The sequence below is a fragment of the Plectropomus leopardus genome, chromosome 17, assembly GCF_026936395.1.
Source record: "Plectropomus leopardus strain MGB_pleo_1.0 chromosome 17, ASM2693639v1, whole genome shotgun sequence".
Lineage (NCBI taxonomy): Eukaryota > Metazoa > Chordata > Actinopteri > Perciformes > Serranidae > Plectropomus > Plectropomus leopardus.
The window spans coordinates 19,326,974-19,350,075 of NC_142192.1; the positions used below are offsets into that span (position 1 = coordinate 19,326,974).

Sequence of the window (23,102 nt, forward strand, 5' to 3'; positions counted from 1 at the left end):
TAAGGAATTTAGATAAACACTGCCATCGAGTGGATGAATCCTAAAACTGCTATTTCAGGGGCGAAGTATCAGCTTCACATTAGGGTCAGCAGTTTGTGTCAGAAATTGCTGTTATCAGTATTGTGTCAAAATGTGTTCCCCCATTGAATAGTGTTCCCATCTGTTAATGCAAGCAGTTAATGTTAATACCACCCTCGGTGGTCAGGGACTGTTTTATATCAGGTGGGAAGGGGTGGTGCAAAATGGGGATGGCTTTTTTTTTTTAAAATAAGCACTTGGGAGGGACATACAACTTCAAATGGTATTAATTTTGTATTATTTTCAAGAAACCTCAACCCCAAATCCCGCCAGAAGGCATTTTTTCTTTAAAAATCTGTAAAATCACACCATTTATCACAACCAGGAAGTGTACAAAAAGAAAAACAAAATTTCCCATGGTGCTTTAACGCATCATTTTTAAGCAGGATTTGTATTTTTCTTAAAGGGATTGTTCAGGTTTTTAAAGTGAGGTTGTAAGAGGTACTTACAGGCAGGCGCATGTCTCTCGCACTGCTGCAGCATTTCCCTCATCTGCAAGAGACAATACAAAATAAAATGAAAATACAATCCATTAATTTAGTGTGAAAAAATGCATGTCTGCACCAATAAAAAATAATTAATGTGCTTAAACACATTCTGTCTTGTAAACAATCCACTACAGACTTTACCAGAGTGTTGACAGATGTATGTTCTACCTGACAGAAATTTCAAACCCTGTAGGTTTGAGTCTCTGATCAGATATCAAAGTATTTCAATTAAAAAGGTTATCATACAATAGCCTTATTATATTGTTTGCTGATGTACCTGCTGTAGAAGGTCCCCTCTAAGAAGCTTTGCCATGCTAACAGGCCAGAATCACTCTCATCTCTCACTCACACACTCGCTGACTGTAAATTGAAAAATTATTAATAAGGTGAAATTCACTTAAAATGGGTTGACAACCTGATGATGGGATTTTTCCTTTGTTTTTCAACACTGTATGAGTTACTTATCAATAGTCAGTGTATAACCTACAGTAGATGTCTGTCAGTATGGGGTGCCCAGTGGCTCACCTGGTGAAGCGGGCGCCCCATGTGCATGGGGCTGCGTGTTTGCCACAGCGGTCATGGGTTTGATTCCACCCTCTGCCCTTTGCTGCATGTCATCCCCTCTCTCTCCACCTTTCACACCATCTTTACCCTGTCAAATAGAGGGAAAATCTCCATAAATATAATCCTTAAAAAAAACAATGTCTGTCAGTATGCCCCCTGTTTGGAGAAGTGGCAAGAGTGCCTAAACAGAAGCTAATCAATATACTGCTATGGATGGGGTCAGCAACAAAACATATTTAAGCCACCTAAAGAAGTCCCATTGAGAATACTTTACCTTTCCGTTATACAGCCGGTTTCGACAGGAAAGTCCTTGAAAGTGCACATCTATGCTCTTGTCAAAGCTACAAGACTCCACTGACAAACAAAGTAATTTTGGGTTGCTGAAAAAGGGGAGCTGCTGGTCTACTGCTGCTCTGGTTTGTCAGGTAATTTGTGTTATTGTGTTGCTTTGGTGAGTCAAAGCTAACTTTTTTAAACGCCAAAGTCACACAATAACACAAACAAAAGCTCTGTTCAGGATGTACACCCGTCCACTATATAACTCACTTTTTAGTGAGTCAGCCATACTGTAGTGCTGTTCAGAACCTTAAATGTAGATTTCATTCACAGTGTAGTGCACAACAAACTCGTTTCATGACTTTGCAGAATGCAGGGTACAGATGCTGCATCCTACCCTTAACCGCTGGTATAACTGATGAGATGAATTTTTTACTGTCAATTGCTGAAAGAGCCGAGGTTTTGCCAGGCATCTCAGACATCTGGACCTTTAAGTGGCATGTCGCCTCCTCTGTCTGAGCTGCAGGATTTTAAGAACTATTATTCAAGCCCTTACATGAACCAAATTGAAGTTAGGTTATGTTACTGGTTTGATATGTAAGTTGGCACTGATAGCTCCTTATGTAAACATTTCCATGCAGACACTGTACTGGTACCGCAAAATTACAAATAAATTGTTTTTAGAAAAGCATAACACAGCTTTGGTCCCCATTATGCTTTTGCTGGAGGCAGCCAACAAAGCTGCAAACAAAGACGAGTACACCAATTTGTTTTACATAATTTCATTTCAGCATGTTTTATATAATTTTATTTCGGCATTGTGAAGAGATATGTGTATATGATATGTTACAACTTACAAGGGCATATATGGTTAGAAACAGCCAGGTTGATGTACGTGCTGTCAAACACGTAGCGCAGCTCGGTCTTTGACTCATGAGACAGAAAACAAAAATACAGAGTACATATGTTGCACTATCACATCCAAGTAGTGTCCCAATTGTTATGTCATTAATTGCTGCCTTTGTCTCCGACATAGCTCCCTAATGTAATGCTTCCCAAACAGCAGAGGTAGACCAGCAGATCCTGTGTTGAGCAATGTTAAATCACTCTTTTTTGCTATGGAGTTTGGCTACAAAGAAAGGGATATGAGTTAACCAGTTTAAGATGGTTAAGCTGGTTGACCGGCTTTTTTGACCATCTTCAGGTGTGTTTTCGCATAACTTCCTGTAAAAATGAAACCAAATCAATGCCCTTGAAGAAATAACAGTGTCATGAGGGGGAAGTAAGAAAAGCAAAGTAAGTCTGCTATCATGTGTTATGCATAAAGATAAATGTGCATAGCTTAACAGGTCTGTCACACCAGCATGTCAACCAAAGACCAGCAGGAACTGGGTCAAAACCAAGTAGGCTAAGACCATGTTCGGCCAGCTAAAACCAGCTACCAGCATAAGGTGTTTTTTAGCTGTTTTGTTTTTTTGTTTGTTTGTTTTTTTGGGTTTTTTCAGCAGGGCCGGGACTCTCGTAATAATGTGCACTTAAAACTGATTCTGAGCGTTTCTTTACTAAGGGAACATGTCGGTGTAAATTTAGCTTGCTAATAGATAGTTAGCTAGGCAGAAAATTTCCTCATGTGGCATGACATTGCATGCAGATGTCCACATTACTGGAGAGTGAAAACTAAAAGTGGTAACCCACATTACTTGTACAAAAGTAACGTAACTCACCCTCACAAGCACTCAAAGCACAAACTGAGCAGGACTGACGGTAGCGAGCTCGCTGACGCGCGTGCATGCACACGCCTTGTACTTCCTTATTTTCGTATTGCCCGCCAACCACCCGAGGGGGGCGGGAGCTCCGTTGCATGTCATCAAATGCGAATCAACCAATCACAACAGCTTGTAGTTTTTGGCAGATCTTTCGCTTTATCAGTCTTTTAGACTGTATATAATATCTGTGTCTTTACCACAGACTGTATAGACTATATATAAAGATAGACGACATGACAGCTCCCCCAAAGTGAAGTTATTAGATCTCGATCTCCCCCTGGTGTCTGACTGCAGTACAGGTCCTACGACCCGCCCCTCCATGTCAGTGAATGGTCTTAGGCTGAACTAAAAACTAAAAGTATACGCCAAATAATTTTTTCCCAAATATGGTTTCTGTCACTGGTGGTAGTACCGTGATGTTTGTTCAAGTGTTTGTTTTCATGATACGTTCGGTTTTAATGAAATCATACAAAAGGGGGCGTTTTTGCCATGATTGACAGCTGTATCAGCCAATCCGTTTGCTCACATTCAATGGAGCTGCTCACGATTGGTCTGACGGGTGTTTGGGCGGGAACTCTCTCCACCGCGGTTATCATTACTGCGCAGATCATGGATGTATTATAAGGAAGTCAGATGCAGGGCTCCCAATGACATCACACTCGCGGGATGGCAGCACTCGTATCCGGGATATTTAAATCTCACTTAAGCATATCGGGGGTAAGTCGACTTCCATGGGGTAAGCAGGGGCGCGTCGTCCATGTTTTTGCTACTTGTTGGTTAACTTTAGGTTATCTGACTGCATCCCCTTTCAGAAATTTAGTAACTCGGCTGAGTTAAATCTCCATGAACAGTGACTAAATTAATGTCAAATAAACCTATTGTTGTAGAAAGCACAATATTTCCCACTGAAATTTAATGAAGCAGAAGTATAAAGTAGTAGTCCCATGGAATTAGCCAAGTAAAGCTACCTCGCATTGTAACTAACTAGCTACATTACCTGTATAAACGCCAGCCCGTCGCATTAAGTTAGGAGGCAGCGACACTCATCATTATGCCATGAGTAACTCCTCGTACATGCAGTACATTCAATTTTTAAAGCCATTTCTCTTTTAGCTTCAACTAAACAAATTAGACCTACTGAGGTGGTTAAACAGATGTGTGTAGAGAAACGTTGATGTTGTAGCTGCAGTCGAGCTGATTTAAAAAAGAGGTCTGGATATTCAGGCTGGATATTTAAACATTTGATTTGTGCAAGTGCAGTCTGTGTTAAAGAAATATGACAGAAAATACATGCGGCTGTGATTGGTACCATCATATGCAACTGCCGCCCCCACAGATTAAAAAAAAAGTAGGTTACACAGCTGATCAAGAGCCTCTCTTTGCCTCAAACTCGGGCCGGAATCGCATCAAACGGTCAAACTCAGTGTTGCCAGATTGATATAGTTAAACTAATTACTAACTAATTACTTAACACATGCACATAAATTGCTAGTGCAACAATACAACGCATAAAATGCACTCTTTCAACCAGTCAAAAAATAATTGCAGCTCCTATCTTGTCACCGGAAGACTTTTTTGCGTCAGAATGACGTGACATGAGAATGATTTCATTCATAGTGATCACCTATAGCCCACCCGGCCCCTTTTACCTGTTTGAATATCTTTTAAAGGGCCAGAAGTCAAGCAAAAAGTCAAGAGCAAGGCATGCAAGTTTAATTTTTATTGTGGTCACTGGCATTGAACACATTTTCAATTCTTCCGCGCCATCGGTAGTCATACAGCAGAAACTGCCAGTCAAATCATACTCCATGTTTCTCAGTTGTATTTTTGGGCTTCTTTTTTGGGTCTTCATGAAGGCAGGAGCTGGACATGAATATTTCCGACGCTGTGAAGGCAGCATTTGAACACATCAGCCTCGTCCCTCTGCTGATGCGAGCGGGTAATGCATCTACAATTGATTAAACATGAGAAGGGGGTAACAGTACAATATCAGGTTTTTATCATGATTAATATGATTTAAAGCGTTTTGCAACTCCAGAATCCATTCACATCCGTCTCTAGTTTTCCCTTTCCTGTTTTCCTGAGGGTAAAAAGCATATAACAGGGTCAGTAGTTTATGTTGTGGTATGTGTAGGCCTATATGTGTGTATAAGTGCAATGGCATATATTAGTGGTATTAGTCAGGTATCTGTCAACAAGCTTCTTTTAAAGTTTGCCATTCTGTCTTTGCAGAATTTTATTTTGAAAAAAAAGAGAGAAAAAACAAACAATAAAAATGAGGCAACTGTAAAAAAAAAAAAAAAAAAAATGCACAGCAGAACATTACAAACATTTGAAGGTCACAGGAGCTTGATTTTCTCTCAATTTAGAGAAAATCAGTACCATGAAGGTAAACTGAAAACCCTCTCACAAGAAATTTAAATAAATTCTGCACTTGAAGTCAGAAAAAAAAGTTTAACCCAGCAATTAAGTGCATTTTATGGTTTGAAATGGTCTATTAAAGGTATTTAGACAGGTAAAAGGGACTGGGTGGGTTATAATCTGTCAAATATAATCACTATTAGTGAAATCAAGTAATTTTGGGCAAAAATGGCCTTTCAGTAACAAGACAGGTGCTGCAGTCACTTTTTGGCAGGTGTAAAAAGTACTCAGTTAGTAATCAGTTAGCATTTCAGCACCTCCACTTCCCTCGTCTCAAAGTCAATGACTTTTTTTGATGGTCTTTTGGTTAGAAGCCTTAAATAAGTTCTGTGGTTAATACAAGCTTAAGAGACCTTCATGTTTTGCTCTCAGAAATAACATACATCACAAAATACACCACTTGGAAAGGACCACTTCCAGCGTGGCCATATTTACATTTTGGCAGTCACAGATTATTTTTCAAAATGAGTTGAAGCATTCCCACTAAAAGCTAAAACTGCCGGGGAAGTGGCTACAAACCTTTTGTCTATCATTTATAGACACGGTTTCCCGGTCAGATTTCTCTCTGCTCAAGGAAGAGAGTTAATGAGCTGAGTCTACGAACAAATATACACATTTATTCTCTGGAAAAACTCAGAATTTTGTTTTCCAAAAAGACTGCAGTAAACTATTTAGTCCTTGTTTTCTTCTGTCCAGTTACATATTCTGTGCAATCACTTGTGATGAGTGTTGTGATATGTATTCATTCTGAACTGCACGGCCTTACTGAAAAGGCTAGTTCACCATTATGTTGCACTTCATCATTTAGGACTGTGAGCTGGCTGTTCAATAATAAAATCCATTTATTAATTTATTTCAGATTAACATCTCTATTTGTGACCTGCTCTCTATAAAACGGGATGTGACGGCAGCTGCATATCACCCACAGACAAACATTCTGGATGAGGAAACAAATAACAGCGTAAAGAGGTAATTAGTGTTTATTGTGCTTGTGTGATAGGCTACTGTATCTGTCTTATCTGCTACGTATATGACCATTAGGTGTTTGCCACTATTCTGTTTTAGGGCCCTTAAAAAGCGAGTCACTGCCCATCAAAAAAATTGGCATCTCCTCTTCGATTGCAACTTTGTTCTCCCTGCGTTCAAAGAGTCATACATCCACAAAGTACAGTCCTTTCATGCTGATATATGGCCGAGAGGCAAGATTACCACGAGGTCCCAGAAGAATTACCTGTGAGCTTAAATGGTTTTCTTAATTCCATCAGTTAGGTGATATTACACTGGAGTAGGTGTGCCATGATGCCAGAAATGTTATCGTCACTACCTATACCAGTTGAATTCCAAGGTTCTCAGTTCCCAGATTGAAATATGGTAGAGTACCATCTGTGAGTTTCTGTCTCCAGTTGTCTCTTCCTGTCTCACTCCCTGCCTCCTCACTCTGTCGTTCCCTCTCTTCACCTCCTTCTCCGCCCTCTACGCCTTTGTCACCTGTAGATGCAGTGAGGATGACTTTGCTAAGTTAGAAGTGTTTACTCCTATGGTGTAAAAAGTTCATAGGCACTGTTTGCCTTATACTTCAAAGGATTAAACTGTAGATTTAATATTTGAAATATACCACTAATTCCCCCCCCTCCGCCCTATGCCCCATTACTCCTTGTCATATTTGTATTTTTCTCTTTAAAATATTCTTCTTAATATATATACATTCAATTTCTGTTTGACATCAACCATTATTAAAACATGAAAGAAAACTGGCAAAACTAAATTAAAACAAATAAAATCATCAAATAATACTGTTTAACATGGGAGCTGAAAATGTTCTCAATGAACGTTGTTATCAAAGTAAAAACCAAATCCACAGGGCAGTACAGACAAGTCAGGAGCAGATGGACCTGATGATGATGATGATGATGATGATGATGATGATGATGATGATGATGTTGTTGTTTATAAGTTTTGTTTTAATATTTCTACATGTCACTGTATATCTTCTATGTTTTTTTTTTAAATGTTTTTTTTGTCTCTAACTTTTCTGAGGCTGCAGTCGTAGCCAGGTCTCCCTTGAAAAAGAGATTGCTGATTTAAATGAAACTTACGTAGCTAAAAACAGATTAACTTGACAAAACATTCTAAAATATTTCTTCAATCACATTTTTCTGTCACAGCATACTATGACTTCCTGCTATACTATTAATTAATTTTTTCATTGCAGTGCTATGAAATACTATACTGACTTTTTCATAAAAATCTCATAGCATGCTATGTCATGACCTGTTTTTATCACATTGTAACTATTTTTTCCCTCACATCTTTATGACACACTTTACTACCTAACATTGAAAACGTTGATATGATACGTATGAATCATGCCAACATGTTCTTCTTGCAACTGGGCTGCCACAAACCATCTTACCATTTGCTATCTACTGTATTTTGTGCAAATTTTATATAGCAAATACAACACGACATCAGCTCACACAATTGGGTCTTTAAAACTTTTATACCTTTTATATTCTGATCTGCTGGCCCTATTTTTGAGGAGGGTAAATGTGTCCATATCTAGTTTTAAGAACTTCATTATTTCAACTTTGTGCTTATATGTTGCATATTAAGTTATGTCATGTCATCAAATCACCACAGAGAAAATATGAAACTGATAGTATTTCAGCAGGAAAACTGTAAACACTGCAAAGGGAGGAACAGGGTGTTAATGATGCTACTAATACACAGCAGCAGATTTTAGCTTCAACTTCAACAGTTTTGCCTTAACTCCTGTTTGTGAATAACAGCTACAACAGTAGAATAAAAATCAACACTGCTCTACCAACATTTTGGCATGGAGAAAAATTAAAATGTACTGTATTCATTTACGATAAATGCACACTCATACAAAGCACATTTAATTCTAACTGTGCCATAACATTACCACCAGATGTCAGTGAAAGACAGCTTAAGTTGTGCAGACTGCTCAGTTGGAGGCTGGCGTGATTTTTGATTTGGTCATACTATAATGCCTTCCTACATGCAATATTGTAAAGCCTAAGTAAAGAACATTGAGATAATATTGTTATTTTTTTCTAATTGCTGGACTGATAGAATGTATGAAAACTATGGATAAACATATGTGGCAAAAAAAAAAATCACAAAAAAATGGAGAAGCAGTCAGGTCAAACACTCAGTACTTGAGATATTTCCCTTATACTGCATGTTTGCGGTTTTTACCACCGTGTAGTTTTGGCTACAGAATGCTCCCTGAAGGCACGGATTCTGTACTAATGCAGTCATGTAGATAGACAATTAGGTCTAATTATTCTAGTCCTCCATTGGTTAAATTGTTGTCCTCTGCTTGTTGAAGTAATGTAATTGCCTTTATCACCAGAGCCCCTGATTATGATCGGATGTTGGGAAGTAAAACAGAGACAGGCTACATGGTTTTGGTCCTCTCATTTAATCAGCACTTCACGTAATCATGTCTCTGTCTTCCAATTAAATTCCCTCTGCCAAGAAAAGGCTGCCCTAATCAATTAAGTCATGTTGTAAAACCCACTTCAAACCGGTGACTTTGCTGCGACCTCAGAGACATCAAGATCTGGCGGAAAATTTGATTAAGGATACTAGGTCAAACACTAAAGATCATCTCTACAGCATTCTTTGTTTCGAAGTTCTGTTCCCCGGAGCCTAAAGATAAAAGATGTCTCTTTTAACTGATAATCTCCTCCTGATAAAATAAAGCACTGCCTCAATCAAGGAAAGTGGTGGTCTGTCTTTAAAAAAGGCTTTCAGAAAAGACTGCAGATACTGTGGTGAGTGAGAGAGGAAAGCCACGGAAGAACCTCCTCATCTCTCATTAAATGTCTCTGTGTTTTCCGTCTTTTCTTCAGCCATAGCCTGTGAGAAAAACAGCCTCTTTCACTGCCCCATATGTTGGTGAAAAGGGACTTTTTGATAATTTCAGAAATTTAAAATTAATTTTCAGTGAACTGCACACAGCACACTAATGTTTACCAGCGAGCTGCACTTTGATAGTTTAGAGCAAAAGATAGCAAAGGAACAAGAGGAGTAAAATATGTGCTTTTGCCCAGTGCAGACTAATGTTTTTATTTCACTCTTTTTTTTTTTCCCCTTTTTCCAAAATCCATGCCTGAAAGAAGAATTTCATCTATGGAGACACAGTTTACAGCAGGAGAAAAGCCTTTGTGTCACTTGTTTGAGTCTTTGATGCTAGATTTACACAAAGAATTCTAGCTCTTTGGGCCGTCATGGTCGCCTAATATTATAGTATGGAGAAACACAGTCAGGAGAGCCAGTGGGTTTTAGTCAAACCCCGCAGTCTTAGAATGGAATTTGAAGTTTTAACTGTAAAAATTATTTCCAAACTATCTGTTGTAAACAGTCATCACGGGTTACTGACCGATTTCCCTATTCAACCATACACTATATAAAAAATAGACATAGCTACCTTGATGTCATCCATTAATTTGTGGACTTCCATTTTGAATCCTCCAGTTCGGCATTTCAGCCGTTGCCACCTTGTTTTTTTGTAGCCAGAAGTGACTTTATTTGGCTGAGAGGGTGAAGCTGTGGAGGAGCAAACGCTGGGTGTGACTCACAGACTCTTGCAATGATTTACAGACAGCCTGTCACTCAAGTGGCCCCGCCCTTAAATATGTGCAACTTTGGGCCATAATAAAACGTTATGCAAGTGTAATGCAAGTTATATAAAAGTATCAACTATCAGTCCTTTAATAGCCAGAAAACAGGTCGGTACACAGAAGATCTAAACAAATCCTAGGCAGAGGTACAAAATCATCTGGCAAAGGGCAGAGAGCAAAAACAGAAAACAGGTCATACTCTCAAAAAAGGCTCACAAAACTCCCACAAGGATGGCTAGGATGCTGACGGAAAATCAAGACCAACTCGCACAGAGACTATATACTAAAGGGGAGTGCAGACAATTGGACACAGGTGCAACACATTAGGGCTGGGCAGGTAATCACACAGGAGCAGGAAGTGCAGGACCTGAAATAAGACAAGATGTGAGTTTCAAAATAAAACATGAAGTACAAAACAATGAAACACAAGGAGAACAAAAAAAGACAACTTGACAGGATGAGGCATGACAAATTATGACATCCTTTCAACTTCATCAGTTACTGTCAGAATTAAATTATACAAGGATAGAAAGTGTGTGTCCCCGTCCTAACTTGGTGTGTATGTAAATGTATATAAGAATGTCTATACTGTACTGCACAATAACAGTTTAGGTTTTTGTTGTTTTTATTTAACTTTTTTTCACTCGGCCTATGATGACTGCCCTCTTCCACCAATTCCTGGTGCCCTGAAATTGCACATATGTTGCCACTTTTAATTGGTAGCTGATCAACAGGAATGCAGGGTATATAAAAGATTCTGATTTACCTCCCAGCATCTGTTAGGATGGCATATCAAGCCATGCTGGAAGATATTGCAGTCTGTGCCCTCAGGAGAGAGCGCATATTTGGAGAGCAACTGGTAACACTTTCACTAGTATGTGCAAAGAAACAACATCACCACTTTCTCCATGGTGCACATCTAGGAAAACATATTTCCTTGTTTAGAAAAATGGTTGTGTGGCAGCATGCTGATGGTAAACGCCTAGAATGTGCCTGTCAATTAGATTTTGATTCACCAACATCGGAAAGGTGTTAAGAACTAATGAATGTCATGAATCATACATAATCACATAATTGTGAGTGAGGCCCATTGAGATTGGACAATTCTGCAAAAACAAGAATTTCATTCAATCAGAAACATTTAACTTTTAGAGCCAACATTTCCATAATCCATCTACAGTATTACATACAGGATGATAAAGGTTAGGTAATGCTGGTCTCCCACTCGAAAGTTGGATGTAAACACGCAGCCAGCACCTGTAAATCGTGAAGTGCAGAATCACACAATATGTATTTACTTTCAAGGGATACTGGGTAGCAATGTCACCACCTTCCCAAATTTCAGCAGTAAACTTGGGTACAATGTTATCTCGACCAATAGGGACATTAGTCAAAGCTACAAAACATAAAACCGAAGTTGTAATAAACCTGATTCATCCTTTCACGCTATCTTCCTGTCCCTTTGCTCAAGAATTCTTTCATTGGAGACTCCCTTATGGTTTATAGCAGCATAAAGACAGAAAGCACTCTGCTCTAGCCAAGTTAAGTTCTGAAAGTTTTCAGCAAATTCTGTCTTTCACTTGAAGACTTGTAGGCTATTCACACCCTTCAATAAGCCAAATGGTAGCTTGAGTTTCCGTCCCCGCTCCTCGGCGGTGAAGCCGGCAGTCATTCTAATTGTGATGAGGAAGCAATTGATGTGCAGCAGCTGCATCCTGTGACCGACGCTCCACTCAGCCATTTGTCTCTGTCAGCTCCCCCTCAGCCCGCCCACCCTCCACATCCTCCTGAAAAGCACTGGCAGCCTCAACCGTGACTGCAGACCGCCGGGCCTTTTGTCGCCACACATGGCGTGAAGCGCGCCCTCGGCCCTTCTGGTCAAGCCCAGTTTGACTCCTATCCCTTGCGTGGAGTGACACTTCAGATGGCAGCTGGTTGGGCAGCGGCCACGGCAAACCTGCTGCCGCTGCGTCACGGCCACGCCTGAGGGCCCGCAGCAACATCTGCCCTCACAATCGGCGATGGAGCTGGGCCAGCCGAACATATTCATGCCACCACATGCCAGCATCACTCAGCTGGGCAATCATCCTCTTCCTCTCTCTTGTCTTTATCTCTTGCCCCTCCTCTTTACAGCCCAATGGTAAGCTATTAGGAGAAGGCTACCCTGTAATTTTCTCCCCCAGCACTGAATGGGCACCAAAAGGTGTGCTTGGAAAATTAGCAACTTGACCTCCTGATTATACTCTATCAATGAGGGACGATCTGGTGCCCGAAAGGAGGAAGGAGAGCAGGTGTTTGATTGAGAAGTAAGAAATGTTCTCTTTTCTCCCCTTTCTGTAGTGGCTGGCAGGGCCCGGCTGTGTTCACATCACTCTTGTGAATGGTTCTCATTCTGTGACACTGACACAACTCAGTGGCTCAGTTCTAACTCTCTGTGCTTCACTGATGCTCTATAGTGCCCTTGAAATGCAATGAGACTCATATTTCCCTGCTGACTGTCTATGTTACTGACTCGGAGCACATTCCAAAGCATTAGTCAAAGCACTAAATAGCTTATGCATTTTTATTCACCATTTTATTACATACATTTTGACACTGGCAAGGCCAAACCGCCCTTAGATGAGAGGTGTCTGTATACTCAGTGTCTGCAGAAGCCACTGTTGTTAGATTTTCACAATCATTAAGAAAACCTCTTTCACGAATTTGAGAATTTACACCATTATACTGTTGTTTGCAGGCCTCCTGTTAACCTCACAAATGCTGCATGAACCAAAACACAGTTTATACTGGTGCTGTATTGAAATATGTTCCCATATTGAAAACTGTTTCCCTCCTTATTATGCGCTGTGCCCACCTTGGTGGATGGCTCTGGGCAGAGGGTTTGAGTAAGGTTTAGGGAGGGATGTCAGACACATATCAATTGACAAACCTGCCCAGCTTGTGTATACGTGATCCTAGGATTGCAAAGGCATGACCCGCCCTACTCTCCCTGTGACTGGTGAGTGCTCTTTGCCTTTATTGGTTGGATTGGTTAGGTTTAGGCAAGAGGAGTGAAATTAGTTAAGGTTAGGTTAAAGAGTGTCAGGGTAAGCCAAACAGTGGCAGAAAAGGGCAGAGTAGGGTGGGTCAGGCCTTCGCTATCATAGGACACGCAAATTCACGCCAATTCACCCTTGGAATTATATTCATATTGGGTGATTCCAAACCTCACGATTTATGATAAGTGTCACTGTAGGAAGTAGTGTGAAATACATGAACCAAAAGTTGATGTTTACCTAACCTAATCTCTAACTCCAACCTTAACATGCCTGTTGCACCCTTAGAATTAGGGCTCTACCTGACTCAGAATTATGCCAGCTGAATTAGATTTGGCTGTTTAATACAAATATTCAACAATTTGTTTGGCTTTCCATACCAAGTTTTATAGTTATAACAGGACTCAGCCGGATGTTCAGTGTATCAGCAGCATTCATGTAATGCACTAAACAAGTTAACTGCACTAACAGTGGATTGTAAATGTGAGACAACGTTTTTCCAACATAAGATATCAAACAAAAGCCAGAGACTGTATCATATTAAGTTGCTGTGGGTTGTAAATTCACCACTTCTAAGCAGAAGGTCTCTGCTCCCAATTTTACAATTACTCAGATTCAGCTTTTTTAAAATTATTTATATAAAAATGACTCTTGAGTTACAAATGTTAATTACTCCATCAACAATGTAGCCTAAGATAGTAAGGGTAACATGACATACTAGCCTGTTTCCTGATGACTGAATCCCACCCACATCTTTGATTTGTAGGTCTGGTATTGTGCTCACCAGCGACTGTTTACCCTGGCTGGTGAGATAAAGAATCAACAGAGTTCTGCGGGGATGACATTTATTTGTAGGCTTGGCCAAAAGTTAACTTCACCTTGATTCCCTTAACAAAAAAAAAAACAATAGTTGCAGTTGCAGCAAGTTTTGTGGCAAACTAAAGTTTATGATACTCACATGTTTTGTTCAGAAAGATTATTTTCACCAGGGAACACCATTTTTATCATTTTCAAAGCATAAATGCAACCACCAAAAGTAAAAACCTAACGTTAAGCTTTAACTGAACTACATCATGGTTGCATTACTTTAGCGTCACCATCACAGAGATGCAGTAAATCTGTGTTTAGAAAAAAAAGAAAGAAATCTGATAACATAAACATGATGCCAAGCTGAATGAATGTAGTGAATAGAAATGGCATGTCTCATTGTGTTTATAAAATTTCAGAAAGAAGTGAAAGAAAAGTGTCCTATATAAATTTGCCTGCCTCACTTATAAAGTCCAAATACTATACTTTAAGTAATGCTATCTGCTAACAAAACATAATATATTTACTTAAAAAATGTTAAGTGTATCATCCAACCTTGCAGGCAGTCTTGGTTCTTTCATTTATGTCACTAATCCATCTGAAAATCAATTTAAATCTTGAATATGCCTGACTGTATCATCAATGTTGCATCATAATTACATGGCAAAGTGAAGCCTTTCTAACCACTCTGCATCGCCAACTGCATTAAGATACAGTCTGAACGTGAACGGTCCCGTTTTCTACAAAAGCACTTCACTGTGGTGCTGAACATACTGTTCAAGAAAGATTCTGTTTGTTGAAAAGATGCAGTTTTGGATGACATGTAGCTCTCTTTCCCATGGAGGTGTCCTGCTTTTATTGTAAATCACTGGACAGAAGCATCTTCCAATTAATGTAATGTCATGTGATACATTTTGTCTAATTCAAGTATGTTTCAAGCCAATGCATATTCTACATCAAGCGAATGGAAGGGAGTAACTGATAAGTAGGAAAACACATAAAATAAACAACAAACAAATAAAAATGGTGGTATGGTATATAAAATGTCAGGTGTGGTCCCTTTGCCATTACTAATGACCAACTCTTTAAAATCCCATTAAGGGATAAAGTTTTTCTTTCTTTCTGCAGTAACTACACGACAACCACAGTATGGTTGAGGTAAGAGAAATTTATTTATTTGGTTAGGGTCAAGGCTAAGGTTTAAGACCTAATATTGCAATTCTGTCACCAGATGAGAACATTGGCACTGGACAATTCGATGAATCCTTTAGCAGTTCAAACACTTCAGACTCTCTAAATATAAAGGACACACAACACCTTAAACTGATGCATTACGAGATACAGAATTAACAACCCAGTCTCACTCTCTACTTGTCAAATACCGATGCTTGACCAGTGGCCCTCAGCATAAGATACTAACACACAGAGGCACCCTTTAGCAGTGTGGGACAAACTGGGAAGTGGCATTATTTAAAGCTTTCAGCAACTGCCATAGCTTAAAAAACACAAGAAAATCATTATAGGGTAGGAGGTCAAAAAATGTATGACCTTCCCCCGGGGGTCTGCTCTAATGTTCTGTGTGAAACCACAAGTCAGTCGAGTTATTTTGATAACAACACAGTGGTCTAGTGTGTGGAGCATACAACACTACGAACATATGTCACATGATGTAAGTCACATGACATGTAATGTATTACAGTGTTACATATGTGGTAACGTATATACGTATACATTAGTAATATATTTACTTATTTTAAGCCAAATCATCATTTAGTTTTTAAGCTAACTATATGCTTTTGTTACCTAAATCTAAGTAGTAAGTATATGTAAAAATAATTTTTTACCTGTGTTCTAGGTTTATTTTTAAAGGACTGCAAAAATTTAATGAGTGAAATGTACATGATGCGTTTTCTTTGAAAACAAGTTCATTTTTGCACACACTCACAAAAATAGCTTATTTCTGTGCATTGTGGAATGCATATTTTTTAGTACTTTCTTTTTAAACATTTTTTTTTAACAAGTCTTTGCACGTTTAATTTGAAAAAACACAATGCACGTAACAAGCGCAACTTGACATGTCGTCCCCGAGCGTCGGGTACTGGATTGTCACTGTTTGACATATGAGGTCACTGAACCAAGCTTCACTATTTGAGAATTATTATGAGAAACAGAATTCTTCCCAATCCTAATCACCTAATCACTCTGGCATTTAAGTCAAACCTGCATCACAGAGGCTCACATTATTCAAACAAGCCTTATTCGAATCTCAAAAAAAGGGTTAACTTTTGGGCAAAATGTGGATAAGAAATCCTTGATCAACAAGGGGAGAATGTTAATCCTGAATTATGGGCCTTTTAGTTTACCATAGACCAGATTGTGCTTTATTACCGCCACAATGGAAGTCAGCCAGCCTCTGGTGATTTATCTCCCCTTGCTCTACCACCGCATGCCATGCTGGGCCCGTGAAGGCTATCTGGGCCATTCAGAGCAGGATCCCATCAGCCCTGCTGGCTGAGTTATGGCGACAATGCTTGACCACTGCAATGTTGTAGCAATGAGACTGCTGGGGATTTATTAAAGTACAGCCCCTCCTGTCTTTTCTTTTCTGCTCACCTCCCCGCCCCTTCTGTTCCTCGACAAAAAGGATCCTATCTATCTATCCCCAACCCAGAAACACACACTCAGCATCTGAGAAGGCTTTAGTCACCTTGTCCTGCCTCTGCTGGCATACAGAGCAGACACACACACACACACACACACACACACACTGGCTTACACTCACATATATAAACACAAACAATTTTGTTTGGCTCTTATCTATTTAGATGTGAAATGTTACTCTTAACAAAGCTGTCTTGACTCACAGGTCCACGTATCATTTTCAGAGCTTCGCCGCATCTGATGCTCTTTTTCAGTGAAGTTGACTCAGTTGTCATCACATAAAATAAAAAAATATAAATGTATTACATTCTCCTTTCTCATCCGAGGCTTGATTACCAAAGCTGACAACTGACCATGGGCCCCAAACTCTCAAGGGTCAAGGGGGCAAAAGCCCTAGGATTGCCTGCAACAATCTTGAAACCCATCGGCTATTGGTCTGATGATGTTAATCGTCTGAGGGCAATGGCCAATATTTCAGGAGATCCAGGGTAGCAAGTAGATATCCGGGGTTAAGACTTCCCCTTCAGCGCACCGGTAATTTTGGCTAATTTACATAAATAGATATCTGCATATGCATGAAGATACATTTTTAAAAAGCTGATATGAAGCTAAATTGTTGTGGGATGATAGCCGATGGATTCAAAGATTGCATTTTGGTCAATTCATTCCGCCTCTCCTCACAGACTTTTTTTTTTTTTCTTGCTGCTTAAACATGATTGGTCAATACTATTCAGACCACAAAAACCGGGAACCATAACATTTCTTTTTTTTTTTACTACTCAAGCCCAGTGTCCATCAAGTCTTATGTTTCCATTGAGTTTTATTCTGTTACAACAATTTAAAAAATCTTCAACAGATAATCCTGAAGATTTCAGTTTTGGATTATTTAGTAAGGCAGGCGATTACTGGTCATAAGAACATCTTAAAATTACAAGCCCCGGAGTTCTGTTCGGAAAGACATGTTTATCAGTTGCAATTTGACACAGTGCACAAATGGCGGACTCTGCCACTGAATTGCAAACTACATTACTGAAAAGTAACCAATGAGTGTAAATACATAAATAAATACTTGCCATGAATAACTTTTAAAAAACAAGTGTGATATAATGAAAATCCTATGGATTGTAGCTTAATTATGTAAAACATGTTTCCAGAGCAAAGCAATTTTAAGTTGTATTTTTTCTATCCTAACAAACAAGTGTCATTTTTCTGTATTGGAGTTCAACATCTTATTCTTTCTAGTTTCCATGTACTGACACTCAGCCCTGGAAAATTCAGTGCCTCTTAGAAAGCGCTTGAAATATTCTTCCTGCACAGACAGATTATTTCATTTATTTAAGGAAAAATAGGTTTTTAGAAGTAGCCTTCAATGCATTGCATGATTTGATAAGATGGAGATTTTTACAGCTGAGGTTTGTTCCGTAGATGTTGGGGATATTAGTTGCATTAGTATTAGCAATAATGCAGTAGGTCCTGACATTGATGATGAGTATTAATACACTGGAATTATATCACGAACAACAGCTGTTGTGCTGTATTTGTTCAGGTTTGAGGCTCTCTTGTTTGGGGCTGCCTGGAGTTATTGGCAGCGGAGTTCTGAATGTCAGCTCATTCATCTACATCAAGCGCACTAACCAGCAGCCAAGGTGAAACGCTTTTCCCTCACGCGTCTGTTTATGAAAAAGAAAAAAAGAGAAAGAGGGGGGGGGGGGAAACTTCGCTTTCTTCATCCTCGCTGCGTCTTGGACCAATCTCCTCTCGTTTTATTCGTCTTTTCCTGCTTTTTTTCCTCCTCTCCCCCCTTATCTCGTCCCTCCCCCCCTAGAGCGAGAGTCTCCCTGGTTGTGTTGTGGGCGCGTGTTATAAAGCGGAAAGCCCCGCCGTTCTCCTCAGATCGGAGCGCTCCGACCGCTGCGCGCGCCAGCTATCAGACAATCAGGACCTGAACCTGCTGACAGCTATGACCCTGCCGCTCCCTCTACCTGGATTAACCCTCAAGTAACCGCTGTTTGTCGCCCCCCTTAGCCCCATCTGCCACCATCACTGCCCGCAGCAGCAGCAGCAGCCTCTTCATCGGCTCCTCCGTCCTGCTCCCCAGCCTCCAACTTTCACCTTTTGTTCTGCGGTCATGGGATGCGCTGTGTCCTTTTTGCTTGGGCTGCTGACAGGCTTGACCGTGCTGTGAGGCGGATACCAGGTGGATTTATGGTCCGCAAAGCCGCAACTACAAGCCGAGGGAAATTAGTGGAACTTTGAGCTCCGGGAGGATGCAGGTGACGTGTTGGTGCGCCGTGTTCCTCCTGACGCCTGCACTTTGCCTGGTGAGTTAGATTTTCCTACTCAGCTTGCACTTTAAGATCAACTTTCTCCACTTTGCGCTGCTCTGATAGAGCGTCTAAAAGCCATAATTGTTATTATTTTCTCAGCGTAAGAGCACTCCTCTCGGGTCAAACGTGCGCATTTCCAAATGCATGTACAACGTGGCTTCTGGGTTATTTTACTGTGTGGCACAGTGCATACAATGCCAAGTGTGATTCAAACTTTATCCTAACACGTTTTATATATATATATATATATATATATATATATATATATATATATATACACAACTGGCAGTGAAACTTGTACCAGGTATGTTTTTCCTGTGCGTAAAACCACTGTGCGTAAAATACAATAACTTTACATTCTTTCTTTACATACTTTCACTCATGCAGGGAAAATGTGTGATGAAGATGGGAGCTTTTTCAGACTATTTCAAGGTTGTTGTTTGAATATTTAAGAAAGCCCTGAAATCGCGATCAGTAAAGGGCGCAGGTAGTGGAATCGTCTCACGGGGGCGCCATAGCAAACCAAATCTCCATGTTCAGAGTCAGTCAGGCTGCTGCCTGGAAAGCAGAATACTACACACCCCACAGCGGGTTAGACTGGGACCCAATGACACACTCCAGGTCGAGCCTTGTTTGACTGGTTATTTTACCAGGCAAGTGTAAAAGAAAAAAAAACCTCATGGTTTATGTAGCTTTCTTTTTTTTTCTTTCGAGTTGTTCAGCTCCCCTCAGTGTTTAGAGTGATTAAATTAAACACTAATTCCAAGGTTTTACAATATATTTATTAATACATTTTTAGTTATAAACATAAAAATATATGCTAATATAGTTTATTCTAAGTGCTTTGGGATAAATGACGTCATTGACACGCAAAGTGAGGATTTATTGTGTATTATTTTGCTACTATAACGTAATAATGAATCAACAAAAAGAATATACTACTTTCCGATCTCTCTATCCGACACAAACAGAAGTAAAGTTAAAAAAAGAAAGGACATTGATTACCTTCAACCTTTTAAATTATTTATCTACTTTTTAGATTGCCATATCTTATTACAAACAGAAACCCTGCGTATCTCTAATGATTTATAAACCTTCAAGATTCAAAGGTGCTCTGTTTAATTTCATTTTAATCCTAGTATCCATAGGTTGAGAATTTTAATTTTCTTTTTATAAATGATAAAAAAAAAAATCTCATTTGACTGGTTACAGCCCACTGCCAACAGGTGTAATCACTGAATTCTTTTACCTTAAAGCAGAATATGAGTGCCAGTAAAAAGTGTGTCAAATTCCAAAAACTAACACTTCATTAACTTGAAAATGTATATATATTATATTATATTATATACCATATGGTAGTATTGCAGTTTTCATCTGCAGTGGGTTTAGTGTTTAAATGTGTGTGGCTTCATTTATCTAACGCACAAAATAAAACACACAACTGGTGGACGTGGAGCTCTCCAAGGTGCTGAAAGTATTTAAACACACTTTTCCTTAAAATATACAATTAACCAATGTGCTTTATGGAGCCATAATGGGATAACAGCAGGCCCGACATTAATAATATATTTTTTTTAACTCTAAAAACGCATTTAAAATTGACTTTTGTGATTAAAACTAATGTGTAAAAGTCAAATTGTGTTGTGTGACTTCCTTCTGACACCATTCTCTGCTTGTCACATTTTGAGTCCACTCATCTTCCTCTTGAAATATCCGCCCTGTGCTCTCCTTCTGAATTATATTCTCAAGCTTGATGTCATTTATAGACATCAAACACGAGCGTTAATTTATTGTTAAAATCCCCGCTATCGAGGGAAAGGTGTGTTTTTTAAATACAGCGCACTGGTGATGAAATCCACTCTCCAATAAATCCTGTTCGCCGTGTTGTCTGAGATGAATTGTGTAGCTTGGAGAAGGAAAAAAGCGCGCACACACAAAGCCACCCCGCCTAGAGTAAACCGAGTTTATTGTGCAGCCCGTTAACAGTCAGCCTTATCCACAGCAGCAGGGATTAGAGCTGAACTTTGATGGTTTTATTTCGTGTTAAAGGCTCTTGTCTCTACTTAAGCCTCTTGTCTGCGCGCCGCGCCTTGACCCCGATAACAGCACAGCCCAGGTAGACAGCAATACAGTACACACCACAGAGCGGGACCATCACCTAGGAGTCCACTATTTAATTAACTAGACTACTATTATTCCTGGACCGGCAGAGTTCCATCTGGGGTTATCATGATTTTTGTTCATATTTTATTTTAGTGGAAATTCTGTAGATTTATTTAACAGCAGTTTACATGGATAGAAGCTGTAAGGTGGTGCGTCCAATTCGGCTTACATTTGTATACTTTATTCAACTTCAAATGGCTTTAATTCGTAATGGAACTGTAGGAAATCATTTAAAATTCAATAGAACTTCAATGTTTTTTCCCATATTTTTTTCTCTGTTAGAATAAGTTGTTAATTAGATTGTAGTTGTTTTGTGGTGAGGTTAACATCAATCCACCTATTTGTACAGAAAGAGGATTAGGAAAGCAGATATTTAATTCTGGAAATAGTGTTTGTTTAATTTGGCCTTTTTTCTCTGAAAATCTACGTTTTTCAGATAAATACTGCTGTCATTTAATTATTTTTTCGTATTTTATATGCTTAATTTCTGTCTGGTTTATATCTTTTATAAATATCTGTGGTGTCTGTTTAACAGTAAGCTACAATTTGTGAATTTACCTCGTAATGTTGCCCTTTCTTATTTGCTTCAATATATCCTGATGATATTATTTGAAGTGACTCTTTTTCTATTTGGGGATCATAGACTTCATCTCAGTTTCTTCCTAAAGTCTCAGATATACTCAAGAAGGATTTAAGCTATGCTGACACACTGGTGACAGCATTTTTAAAAAATTTAATAAATGACAGATGTGGTTCTGTCTGGGCCTCGGTGCGGCATTGTGACTTGAAGTCGCTCCCCCTTCTCTCCCTCATCTCTCCCCTGGGAGTAACAGATGCAGTGGACCACTGGCGACAGTCATAGCAGTCACATTAAAGTGTTATTATCAAACAGTGCAAATGGGGCCTGCAGTGTCAAGCAGTCTGCACGGTGGGGAGGAATAAAAGTCCCACTGAGATCACTACAGCACAGCTCACACAGTGTGAACCCTCTTCTCAACCCCCTCCCGTCCCACCTCCACCTCCACCTCCACCTCCACCACCTCACCACACCTCCTTTTCAGGCCTCTAAATTAGCTCATAATAATAAAAATGCCATATGTTTGCACTGAGCTCTTTGAAGCTGAAATCAGAAGCGCGCCCAGTGTTAATTCAATCACCATAGCGAAGGCATTGCGCAAATTCCCCCATGCTGCGCGACTGAACACACACAGACGCACTGATACATGCTGCACGCGCTCGGACAATTGCATTGTGTGGCCATCAAGAGGGAGCCGTGGAGAGTGTTGGTGTATGTGTGTGTGTGTGTGTGTGTGTGTGTTTGTGTGTGGGTGTGTGTGTGTGTGTGTGTGTGTGTGTGTGTTTTCCCAGCCCAGATGTCGACTAAGTGAACATTTCTCTCAGTTCCTCGTTCAACCTTTGTGCTACTTAGCTTTTAAAGCAGCATGGAGGCGTCACTTTTGAGTTATTCAAGTCCTGCTGCTGGAGAGAGCTGAGTACAAAAGGGCTGAGGGTTCAGGCTCGGAGAACAACACTGCAATCCTCTGCCCCCCCCCCCTCCCAATTTCCAACCTCCGCCGCCGTCTCAGTGGCCTCAGCTCAGCCCACCGAACTCTGATACTTTGTTACAGTCCCCAGCTCTCGCTCAGAGTCTCCGCTGCCTCTGCAGACGGTGACAAGTGGTCCACCAGCTGCGGCGAAACGCGTTCATATGCGCAGGGGGGGCTCTCAAAGTGGAGATACAGAGAGGCTTGAGGGATTCCAGGAGGGTTTAACAGGGTTTGACACGACTGTTCGTCTTAAGGAGGTGTTTCCAGAGATGTATAGCAGCTGTCATGATTGATGTAATCATTTACAGAAGATCAAA

General features: G+C 39.9%; 1 protein-coding gene and 1 long non-coding RNA gene across 4 annotated transcripts in view; one reads left to right on the forward strand and one right to left on the reverse strand.

The window, feature by feature from the left end:
- The first annotated feature begins 3,797 nt into the window (after positions 1-3,797).
- nxph1 (neurexophilin 1) overlaps positions 3,798-23,102 on the forward strand; it is a 68,916-nt gene continuing 49,611 nt past the window's right edge. For 2 of the 3 annotated variants that reach the window (XR_015779494.1, XM_042506840.2), the window contains exon 1: positions 18,580-19,069. Coding sequence is in view for 1 of the 3 variants with exons in the window: in XM_042506840.2 (XP_042362774.1) it covers positions 19,016-19,069 (54 nt within the window). In the remaining 2 variants the exon portion in view is untranslated. Of the gene's footprint in view, positions 3,890-6,452; positions 6,563-18,579; positions 19,070-23,102 lie in introns of those variants that run through there. The other variant, XM_088090577.1, reaches the window with a different exon arrangement.
- LOC121958002 (uncharacterized) lies at positions 4,885-10,532 on the reverse strand. Its single transcript, XR_006106804.2, has 3 exons — positions 10,445-10,532; positions 10,053-10,171; positions 4,885-5,120 (listed from the first exon to the last, which is right to left on the reverse strand). It is a non-coding gene; the product is annotated as an uncharacterized LOC121958002 (long non-coding RNA).